The sequence below is a fragment of the Gadus morhua genome, chromosome 10, assembly GCF_902167405.1.
Source record: "Gadus morhua chromosome 10, gadMor3.0, whole genome shotgun sequence".
NCBI lineage: Eukaryota > Metazoa > Chordata > Actinopteri > Gadiformes > Gadidae > Gadus > Gadus morhua.
The window spans coordinates 23,676,556-23,687,895 of record NC_044057.1 but is presented as its reverse complement, the minus strand read 5'-3'; the positions used below and the strand labels follow the sequence as shown (position 1 = coordinate 23,687,895).

The 11,340-nt window shown below is 40.6% G+C and overlaps 1 protein-coding gene and 8 non-coding genes across 10 annotated transcripts; 8 read left to right on the top strand and 1 right to left on the bottom strand.

Moving 5' to 3' along the window:
* Window positions 1-59: 59 nt before the first annotated feature.
* On the bottom strand, window positions 60-8,312 carry LOC115552419 (ganglioside GM2 activator). 2 transcript variants are annotated; one of them, XM_030368509.1, is made up of 4 exons: window positions 8,105-8,312; window positions 7,854-8,006; window positions 4,453-4,635; window positions 60-1,878 (listed from the first exon to the last, which is right to left on the bottom strand). In XM_030368509.1, exons 1-4 carry the CDS (start codon window positions 8,270-8,272, stop codon window positions 1,723-1,725), a joined length of 660 nt encoding a protein of 219 aa, XP_030224369.1. In that variant the 5' UTR covers window positions 8,273-8,312; the 3' UTR covers window positions 60-1,722. The 2 variants fall into 2 exon arrangements, with proteins under 2 accessions (XP_030224369.1, XP_030224370.1); XM_030368510.1 differs by having other exon boundaries at window positions 1,573-1,878; window positions 8,111-8,309.
* Window positions 8,313-9,155: 843 nt separating this feature from the next.
* Window positions 9,156-9,237, top strand: trnas-aga (transfer RNA serine (anticodon AGA)). The gene has a single exon. It is a non-coding gene; the product is annotated as a tRNA-Ser (tRNA).
* Window positions 9,238-9,361: 124 nt separating this feature from the next.
* Window positions 9,362-9,443, top strand: trnas-aga (transfer RNA serine (anticodon AGA)). The gene has a single exon. It is a non-coding gene; the product is annotated as a tRNA-Ser (tRNA).
* Window positions 9,444-9,567: 124 nt separating this feature from the next.
* trnas-aga (transfer RNA serine (anticodon AGA)) lies at window positions 9,568-9,649 on the top strand. The gene has a single exon. It is a non-coding gene; the product is annotated as a tRNA-Ser (tRNA).
* Window positions 9,650-10,031: 382 nt separating this feature from the next.
* Window positions 10,032-10,104, top strand: trnar-ucg (transfer RNA arginine (anticodon UCG)). The gene has a single exon. It is a non-coding gene; the product is annotated as a tRNA-Arg (tRNA).
* A 144-nt stretch (window positions 10,105-10,248) lies between these two features.
* On the top strand, window positions 10,249-10,322 carry trnai-aau (transfer RNA isoleucine (anticodon AAU)). The gene has a single exon. It is a non-coding gene; the product is annotated as a tRNA-Ile (tRNA).
* A 92-nt stretch (window positions 10,323-10,414) lies between these two features.
* On the top strand, window positions 10,415-10,487 carry trnar-ucg (transfer RNA arginine (anticodon UCG)). Its single transcript has one exon. It is a non-coding gene; the product is annotated as a tRNA-Arg (tRNA).
* Window positions 10,488-10,635: 148 nt separating this feature from the next.
* Window positions 10,636-10,709, top strand: trnai-aau (transfer RNA isoleucine (anticodon AAU)). The gene has a single exon. It is a non-coding gene; the product is annotated as a tRNA-Ile (tRNA).
* Window positions 10,710-11,240: 531 nt separating this feature from the next.
* On the top strand, window positions 11,241-11,313 carry trnar-ucg (transfer RNA arginine (anticodon UCG)). Its single transcript has one exon. It is a non-coding gene; the product is annotated as a tRNA-Arg (tRNA).
* The last annotated feature ends 27 nt before the right edge of the window (window positions 11,314-11,340 follow it).

Below are 11,340 nucleotides of genomic sequence, written 5' to 3'. Positions count from 1 at the left end.
ATATATTTAAAGGCCTTAATCACCCTCATCAAGTGTCAGCACAGACAAATTGACAAATGCAAACATAATGAAATGTTTATTGTTAATTAACATATTTAAAAATATATATTTTATGATTCTAGGTGATTTTATTGCATTAACAATGGAAGAACCAGAATTGTTTTGAATAAATGAACACATCATCTATCCTGGCACACAGCAGGTTTTCCAGAGATCTCAAATATCAAAGCAAGGCATTTACAGGGAAATTAAAAAACACCATAAATTTCATCACATAATTTCATTACATTTATTATCAGTTCTCCTCAATTCCAAGCATGTATCTATAGTTACATGCGGATCTATAGATACATGCAGAATAATTGATATTGGTATACGTGTCACATCTGATCAAAGTTCAAGTTTAAGAAGAGTGATTTAGAGAGAATAGGGATCAATCATTTAGATCTGTGCGTGTGGGCTTAAATCTTCATTAATAAAAAAACAAAACTCAATATTTAACTTTGTATCCAAAGATGATTAAAGGCTAAATATCTAAAAGTTCCTACATGTGTTTTGGTCGTATACAAATAACTCCCCATCAACCATATCCATTCAGTGGATATCATAGGAACCCGGCAGCCATTTTTGACACTTTTAAAGAAACATGACTGTTTGCTTGAGCTGCTCCTTTCATCCCCTACAATGGTAAATGTAATTAATGTAATTACCACCTTTTTAAGTGGGGCAACCGAACAGTTAGACGCAACTTCTATAATACCATAAATCCAAGCAAACAGGTCAATCATTGCCCAACAGATGGTAGTAATGCACAATGAAGCATAAAAAAGATGCGACTGTATACAGCCCTAGCCACTATTCCAGCACTAATACTGATAAGGTGCTCTGGAGCAAGGCACTATGGAGCTTTGATGAGGTGTGGGTCAGTGAGAGTTAATGTATATTTGTGATGCACCAATTATTGTCGTTCTTAAGGTGAACGCATATTACACAAAGCTAAACACCATCTGGAGCATAAGCAACCTGCTTTTTACCTGGTATGGGTATAGGCTAAAATGTGTGTGGGAATGTGTGTTCCAATAAAAACACAGCTTTGCCCTTAAAGAAAGTGTGACGTTATAGTAGGCTAAGGATCAACTTAAAGTATCATATACAAGCTCAGACAGCCATAAGCTTTAATGTTAATGGAGAATGTAACCCGTATATTACTTTTTTTTTTTTAAATCTGAGCAGCTTTAGTTTTTCCCTCTGCCTGAGCTAAGCAGCTTACGCCCCTGCTAAAAAAAGCTAATATAAAGACCTGTTCAAGTCTATTTTGGTTTCAACATAAACCAGCCCATTTTCGTACCAAAGTTGAGTTATCTCATTCCCAATCTAACCAAACAAGTGTGCAACTCATGCATCCAAAGAGACGTTTTGGTGTCAATGTGCTACAGAAACAACAGAAAATACGAATAAAAATAGTATTTCTAACATTATTATTTAACATAATTATTTAAAGTCAGTTTACACTAATCAATGTGTAACCTCACTGTCCCCCGTATCCCTGTGCACATCCTGCACCTTCCTTTTAAAAAAAAAATAAAAAATAGAAAAATCAATCAGTAAAAGCAGAACAAAACAAAACATCATCATAAATTGGTTCCAGTATTGAAATAGTCGAAATGTGCCGAGTAAACCAAACCCCTCCCCAGGAGGACCGTCCGTTGGACAGCCTTGGTCCTACCCGGAGTGGAGCGACAGCGCCACCTTCAGGCAGCCCAGCTCCTTGCCCTTGGACCCCAGGACGCCCTGAGCGCGGTAGTTGCCGTTGGTCAGCCAGGACGGCAGGTCCGTGTTTGGCAGGTAGAAGTCAGACTCGGGGAGAGTGTAGGCACCCTAGGAGACAGGGAGGGGAGAATCAGATTCATTAATACAGGTCTGAATGGAGTCCGTAAAGATCAGTGTTTCCCCCAGCACTGTGTTGTTAAGGCGGCCGCCTTATCAACAATAGGGGCCCCGCCTTGACTACCAATGTATATAAAATAAATAAAAAAAATTATCAATTTTTTTTTTTTTTTTTTTTTAATTATTATGCATTAACAAAGTAGAAAACTCTCGTAGGGAAAGAAAACATACTTCCATCAGGTGTAAAAATAAAGATCAATAATGCATCGGTGTTCACAACAATGGTCGCGACATCCCCCCCCCCCCCCCCCGCTCCTTGACCACCTTGACTAAGACATTTACTGGGGGAAACACTGAAGATGATTTAAAAACAGTTCTAGAACTGTCTCTTGTATCGGCTTCAAGATGTGTTTGCCTGGGACTCTCTCAAGCTTGTTGAACACGTGTCCTTTATACATGTGGTAGTTTTCAGTTTCACATCTATGTATTAATAAAGTGTATCTCAAAACAACACCATAAATCTTCTGCCTGCTTCTGTAGAATTTCATCCAACAGGAAATCTCATAATTCTTAACATTATTTCCATCTCTGATGGAACTATCACATGTATAAACCAATATTGTCTATCTATTAATTGTTCAGAATCCAGTTGTAGCTACTCTGCCCAGCTTTTTCAAAACTGGTCTGCAGAATTTTTTTTAACAGCTACTCAAATATTGATTGAAGGCTTCATTGAAAGATACACAATTTACATTCTAAAATGGTTATTTTTGAACTGAATGATGTGCCCTTATCTCTGATTTTACTCTTCTGAGTTCAACGCTTTCAGTTCTGCGATTCTCAGCGACCAACCAAGTCTCATGACCACTGAGAACTTGTTAAGAGACAAGGGGTTTCAGTTCCAACAAACACTTCCACACGCAATGAGGCCTTCTTCCACATCGGCAGGGAGACCCACTTCACGTAGAACAAGATTGAAAAATTAATTCTGGTTCACTACCTTTAATGTTTGATACCAAGACTAAAGAGAATAACGTATTCTTAGACTTCATAACCTAAAAAGGACCATGTCATTTGATCCCAATTAAATGGGTATAAGCTGAAAAAGTGCATGCCAAAATTCAGGATATACCTCAACAATGTAGATGAACCCCAATGAAAAACAGCGTTCCAAAGCTTATAGCGGATTACTACTGGTTAATAACACATGAACAAATTTCAGTTCAGTACAACAGTACTACACCAAAAGGCCTGTTTTTACTGTGTTCAGATAAATACTCCACCACCTAGCATTGGTTGACGCCGCCGTCGGCACGTGAATGTAAGCATGAACGGGTAAATGTTAGGCAAGACTGTAAAGCGCTTTGGGTGGCATCTGGTTACAAAAAGCAATGTATAAATGCAGTCCATTTACCATTATGAGGTGTACATGCGACCATTGTACACTGTATTGTATTATAGTACTTAACTGTGTATAGCAACTGCAGTAGCTGCTATCATGGCTGTAACACGGGGAATTGGTTAGCGATTGTGGTACTTGCACTTGGTTCTCAGGGCTCCGGACTAACTTTTTCCTTGGGTGCACTGGTGCTCCTAAATTTTTAATTTGGGTGCACCAGCACGTATTTATGGTGCACCCAAGTTTTGAGTTGTTTAGGGGGGGGGGCAACCGGGCAGCTGCACCGGTTGCACCGTCGATATTTACGCCATTGATTAATAATATTTTGACCATTAAATAAATGCCTTAAATAAATGCCGAATCTGTATCTCTCATAAAGAATATCGTCAGACAATGCCAAGGGATCGGTTCTGTCCCGAAAAACCCTCCGTCTCCGGAGAGACGCCTGTACGATAAGTGCGCCGAGGTCCATGGGAACACCCACAAATGGTGACGCCATTATCGGAGGAGGGGCTAGGAAGCTGCGCACGCCGATATAAGTAGCCGATCTCCGGGTAGACTCGCTGAAAAGCTGCTCCCGACCAGGTTTGGTTGCGAGCGTAAGTCACCATGGTGATACAGCGACGCTTAAAGAGATCGACTTTCATTCTACAGCTAACCCAGGCTTTCAGTTCAACATACCTCGCTAACCCTCTAATCGAGCTTCGTAGTACAGGCCCCTGGATTGGGCTTCGCGGGTTTGTTTACCGGCGTTGCTATTGTTACCGGTCTTGCGTGTTCCAATGGTTTATTAGGTATCTAATAAATCACTGTCTAATCAATACTTCATTCACTACCTCTTCTGTGGTCATTACAATATTATGAATAGACTGCTCTGTAATAAAAATAAATAATAATAATTATACCAGATACATTTTCAGTCGCACCGGTGCGCCCAAATAAAATATTTGGTTGCACTACCCCGAATTCTAGGCGCATGTGCGCCCAAATTAGGCGCACTCTGGAGCCCTGTTCTATAAACATCCTTTCTGTACCGACAGCGATGTATTGATGCACTTCTTATGACAAATGTACTTAATTGTAAGTCGCTTTGGATAAAAGCGTCTGCTAAATGCCCTAAACGTAAAATGTAAATGTAAATGTGTGCACTAGCGACACAAACTCACTGCTTTGAAGGGGCAGTGGCAGGGCAGGCCGTAGGTGTGGAGTGGCTCGGGACAGTCCTGGCCCGGGGGGATGAGCTGGTCCAGGATGGAGCAGGCGTCTGGGTAGTGGCAGCTGCCCAACTCGTCCAAGCATGGGATCTTCACCCAGAATCCCGCTACCTCCCTCTCCAGGGTCATGTTGACCTGCAAGGGAAGGAGAGGGAGATTGTAAAAGAGAATGTGTGTGTGTGTGTGTGTGTGTGTGTGTGTGTGTGTGTGTGTGTGTGTGTGTGTGTGTGTGTGTGTGTGTGTGTGTGTGTGTGTGTGTGTGTGTGTCTTATCCAATCATATTAAAATGATGGGACAAGATAGATAAGACAGCTGGATGCAGCAGAATGAGACAGAAGGAGCTAGCAATTTCAGGAGTTCAAACCTTCCGCCTAGACACCCAGCTTGAGCTTAGTCAAAGTAGGGGTTCATTCAAATGTTTTCCGTATGACAGTCGAGGAAAAAGGATGAGAAAGGATGCAGTGAGTGATAGGCACGGAAACTTGAATGCTTGAGTCAGCGACTTTACATTATGTGACACAGAACTATAGAACAACAAAGAGGATATGGAATAAAATATGGAGAAGTCCGCTTTATAGTCTATAACAGCTAAAAGCCAAAACAAGTGTTTCTAAACTCACAGTCTAGAGAACTATGTAAAGTAGAAAGAATAAATTTAGTTTTTTTTTTTTAAAATTTCACACAAAGTTACACAACATATTCAACTAGTGTTGAATGTGTCCGTGTGAACAGTACATTTCTGGTCCTCCTTTAAAGGGATCAAGACATTTAGCATTTTTCATTTAGTGGCAGACTAAAGGACATGCTTGTTCTGTGCGAATTCTGCCATCATGTCAAAAAATACGGTCATTACCGTGTTTTTGCCTTGTTCACTGATCTCTGTAGGTCCTATGCAGTCTTGCAGTGATCCAGCGGTCGCGTTTGCTCAGTGCATCACAGATTGTTTCGACACACCATGGTTTCTGATCGGGGTAGGTCTTTATGGTAACCCGAGGCAAAATATGGCTCACTTATTCAGCAATCCCGTCCACACATCCACCAACATGTTGATGTTGGCAGAGCTGTCTTGTTACTGTCCCATACAGAACATTGTTTTGCTATCCGCAGTGACAGACATTGAAGGAAGACTTTTTTTTCTTTCTTTCTTATTTATACATGTTAAATATATACAATACATTCCAAGGACACGGTCATTAAAAGACTAAACTGAAGCTATGGATTTTTCACCAAATGTTTGAAATATACACACTAATCGACAAATTCTGCAACCACGCAAAGTCCTTCTGGATTGCGTGGACCTTTGCTAAAGAAAATCAAAATAACCCATGTACTTGTGTGACCTTATTGCTCCAAACAGCCTAGGGATATATCAATGGGGCCCTTCTGTCACAAGTTCAGCCTGCAATGACTCAAGTAACCCTCGAGTGGTTGATAGAAGATCACCCATACAGACACAGACACACAAGGCGCGAGTTCCACATGAGGCTCACAGTAGTAACGGCGTGGATCTTTTACACAACTGAAATGCAATGCAAAAAAACCCTTCTCCCTGCTCTGAAGATGGAGACGGAACAGATGCGTTTCTCTATTCTGCATAATGAAGCATATACTGCAGTACCATGCATTATAAAGAAGTTAATGCCTGCCAGACTCCTTGTCTTCACCGTCTGAAGAGGCAAGCACCACGTGTCCATCCTGAAGCAATTGAGTTTGCCACAATCTCTCTGGATGAACATACAAAAGTAATACAGGCATCCGAGTCCACAACCAGTACGCTGGATCCTCTCCCAACAAAGATTCAAAAATAACACTTTCCAAGGATGGGATCTGATAAAGTCCCCATCATGAACCTTCCTGTCTACTGGAACTGTTCCTGTTAGCTTCAAAACTGCAGTGATAAAACAGCTACTCAGGAAGCCTGGCTTAGACCATTGGCCTCTACAAATTCTCTCTTTTGCATAGAAAATTTCCTTCCCTAACGAGATGACCCGGAAGTACTTGATGGAAAGGTCGTTCGAATTCAAAAAATGCTTAGGAAAGGAGCCTTGATGCTTCCTTTAACCCTCCTTTAGCATATGTTACTCCTGAGCAACCTTTACGAAAATAAATAGTGGTATCCCATAATCCTTTAGAGTGGCATTCTTTAAAGCAACATGCCACCGACGAAGCTCACCGACCACGCAAAGACGCATGTCTTTAAAAACAGTGCTGTCTTTTCCTATGTTCGAAAGGAAGCACCTTTTCATCTCTCCTTGACCCAATGACATTTTTAAAAAAGGTTAAGGAAAGGAGGCAAAAGGTTAGGAGATTTGACTATTCGTAGAGGCCCCATGAATTAACCAGCAACTGTCGCCTATATCTAATCTTCCTTTCCTCTCTGAAGAACCAGAAAGGATTGTAGCAAAACAAACCATCGATCACCTGACAACAAACAACCTTTTCGAACCATTGCAAACTGAGTTCATGACTTTCTACTCAACTGAAACTGCTGAGACAAGAGTAGTCAATACAAGCTAGCAACGCAATCTCTGTTTGTGTTGCTCGACCTCAGTTCTACCCTCGACACAATTGACCACAGGCTTCTTCCTCATCGTCTTGAACACTATGATGGCATTAACAGTTCTGCTCTTCGCTGGTTTAGATCTTATCTCATAGAGAACAATTTGTTTTCTACGAAGAATCTGAAATCAAAACATTGCATCCTAACTTGTGGTATCCACCAAGGGTCTGTCCTTCATTGCGGTTCGAAATCGACATGCTACACATATCCGCAGCTACAGACTCAGCTTCCACAGCTATGCGGACAACACTGAAATCAAAATTCCTGTTTAATCAAAATGACTCCGTCCAGATCCTCAAGGTTGAATCCTGTCCGACTGCAATAAAAAGTTAGCTGTCCAACAACTACCTGCAGCTCACCACAGGGTAGATGGAGTAGATAATCTGTGGCCCATGCTCCTAGCATTTTGCAGTGACTGCGACTTGATGCCTGGCATGTTGCTGTGACTATGACAAGATGTCAGGACTACCCTTGAGGTTTACTAGCAAGCACCCCATCACCATTTATATCAATAATTTATTTGTACTTTCATTAACAAAATGATTTGAAATGTTTTGCTAGAATGTATGTAATTGATGGCACCCATTGCACTCCTAACCATCCCTGGAAGGAGGGATCCCCTGAAGGGGAAATGAAGACAACCAAGGGACTGCTAAACGTTTTGTTTTGTTCACGTGAGTTATTCTACTAACGTACTATACTTTCTTCATTGTGACAATTCATCTACAACAATAACTAATTACATAATCTCCAATCATGAATTGCATAATAAGCAGCGGACCAGTTTACTTACGGAGAGTGGAGAGGCCAGCGGTACAGAAGTGGAGCCCGAAGCACTGGCGGTGAGGTCACCCGGGACAGCGATGGGGTCTGGCGACAATTCCAGCTGCTTCAAAACCGCCGGGGCATCTGGTTGTCCGCAATTCTTCCAATCAAAGGCAACCAGCTGCGCAAACAGACGGTGCAATGGTGGTCACACACGCACACACAAAGACACGAACAGCATTTGTACACAATATGACTGTATCACGGTTCCTTCCTTACCTTCACCTTAGTCAAGTGCCTTGATTTGTTGTAGGATTTACAATTCACCTGCGTTGAAAGCGCAAGGCATGCCATTACCAAAATAAGTGCACAGCTATTCATCTTTGCTAAACTGATCTCGGTAAGCGACGAAACTATGAGTGGCTGAAATACTGCAGACGTTCGCATGAGGTATCCACATTAGTTCCGTGTTTACATTGAAGCTCCACCTCCAGCCCTTCAGCAGTTAGACAGCGCTACCCCGTTGCCGTTTATTTAATCAAAGCTGCTTCCGCTTGCAATGAACCGTTTCCGTCTGCAGTTACACAATATCACACTAGCAGTCCTTTTGGTAAATCTACTCTTATTTCTTACAGTATCTAGTAACATATGAAGACAAAAAATACAATTCAATTAAATAAAGCTAATGTGTTAAAATTATGCTGTGCAAAAATACTGTATTGAATGCACAGCACAGTATTTAACATAATATGGTAAAAGTGAGGGTTTTTAGATGGACAAAATTACAGACTACATATTAACAGATGCTTCAAATGGTACGTCCTTGTTAATACACATTTGGCTATATGAAGAGGTAATTTCACGTGTTTGGGTCCTTTATTAAACAATGAGGATTTTTTTTGACGTACTAACAACAGTTCAAGAGTTGTCGATGAGTGGTTAAGGCGATGGACTAGAAATCCATTGGGATCTTCCCGCGCAGGTTCGAATCCTGCCGACAAAGGATGCATTTTATTGTAGGCTACATAGTTATCTTCAGTTAATACAGTCTTCAAACCAATTACAGAAGACACATCAACATTTATTTCAAACGGCAACGTCCTTGTTAATAGACGAATTTGGCTGTAAAGGAGTTAACTACATTATTATTCAAAGACTGGTTTTATTGAAATTACATCCATACCCTTACATCCATACCCTCCCTTCATTTTGTCATCCAAATCATTGCAGTCACTATTCTGTATGGGCAGAATGTTTGTCCCGCAAACAATATTGGTTGATTTAAAAAATATTTAATCTTTTTTTCTGACGTTCTAATTCCATACAATGTGTTGTCGTGGCCGAGTGGTTAAGGCGATGGACTAGAAATCCATTGGGATCTTCCCGCGCAGGTTCGAATCCTGCCGACAACGGTAATATTTCTTATGAATATTTTCTCCAGTTTGTAAATAGTCCTTGAACAAATCATAACCTACACATTAACGCATGTTTCGAAATATTTAAAAAAATTTATGACGCTCTGAATGAATGGTATGTGTTGTCGTGGCCGAGTGGTTAAGGCGATGGACTAGAAATCCATTGGGATCTTCCCGCGCAGGTTCGAATCCTGCCGACAACGGTAAAATTTCTTATGAATATTTTCTCCAGTTTGTAAATAGTCCTTGAACAAATCATAACCTACCCATTAACGCATGTTTCGAAATATTTAAAATATTTTATGACGCTCTGAATGATTGGTAAGTGTTGTCGTGGCCGAGTGGTTAAGGCGATGGACTAGAAATCCATTGGGATCTTCCCGCGCAGGTTCGAATCCTGCCGACAACGGTAATATTTCTTATGAATATTTTCTCCAGTTTGTAAATAGTCCTTGAACAAATCATAACCTACACATACGTGGAATTGACCTCGCTCAAAGTTAATAGCATATATAACATTCTGTGAAACAAGGGATTGCTTCGACATCATATGGGTGAATCCCTTCTCAAACTATTTATAATTGAAAAAAGAAAAAAAAAAGATGAAATTAATACTTAAAAGAATGGCCGGTTAGCTCAGTTGGTTAGAGCGTGTTGCTAATAAAGTCAAGGTCACGGGTTCAACCCCCGTACAGGCCATCAATTCTTTGTTGAGTTCATTAATGTATTAATTTGAGGATGAATTACACACTTCCGTAAAAAATATACAGACCAATTGAATGTAAAACAGAAGCCACGTGGCCTAATGGATAAGGTGTCTGACTTCGGATCAGAAGATTGAGGGTTCGAATCCCTTCGTGGTTAGTTGGAATTTACCTCGCTCAAAGTTTGTAGCTTATATAACATTCTGTGAAACAAGGCAATGTTTCGACAACATTTAAGTGAATCATTTCTCAAACTGTTTGCAATTTGAAAAAAAATATCACGAAATTAATATTTTTGTAAACAGGCCGGTTAGCTCAGTTGGTTAGAGCGTGGTGCTAATAACGCCAAGGTCACGGGTTCAACCCCCGTACTGGCCATTCATTCTTTGTTGAGTTCATTTATGTATTAATTTGAGGATGAATTATACACTTCCGTAAAAAAGATATAGACCAATTGAATATAAAACAGAAGCCACGTGGCCTAATGGATAAGGCGTCTGACTTCGGATCAGATGATTGAGGGTTCGAATCCCTTCGTGGTTACGTGGGTTTGACCTCGCTCAAAGTTAATAGCAAGAATAACATTCTGTGAAACAAGGGAATGCTTCGATAACATTTGAGTGAATCCCTTCTAAAACTATTTGTAATTGAAAATACAAAAAAAATACATGAAATTAACACTTAAATTAAAGGCCGGTTAGCTCAGTTGGGTAGAGCGTGGTGCTAATAACGCCAAGGTCACGGGTTCAACCCCCGTACTGGCCATCAATTCTTTGTTGAGTTTATTAATTTGAGGATGAATTATACACTTCCGTAAAAAATGTATAGACCAATCGACTATTAAACAGAAGCCACGTGGCCTATTGGATAAGGCGTCTGACTTCGGATTAGAAGATTGAGGGTTTGAATCCCTTCGTGGTTAGTTGGAATTGGATGTGTGTCTGACTTCGGATCAGAAGATTGAGGGTTCGAATCCCTTCGTGGTTAGTTGGAATTGACCTCGCTCAAAGTTTGTAGCTTATATAACATTCTGTGAAACAAGGCAATGTTTCGACAACATTTAAGTGAATCATTTCTCAAACTGTTTGCAATTGAAAAAAAATATCAAGAAATTAATATTTTTGTGAAAAGGCCGGTTAGCTCAGTTGGTTAGAGCGTAGTGCTAATAACGCCAAGGTCCCGTGTTCAACCCCCGTACAGGCCATCAATTCTTTGTTGAGTTCATTAATGTATTAATTTGAGGATGAATTATACACTTCCGTAAAAAATATAAAGACCAATCGACTGATAAACAGAAGCCACGTGGCCTAATGGATAAGGCGTCTGACTTCGGATTAGAAGATTGAGGGTTCGAATCCCTTCGTGGTTAGTTGGAATTGACCTCGCTCAAAGTTAA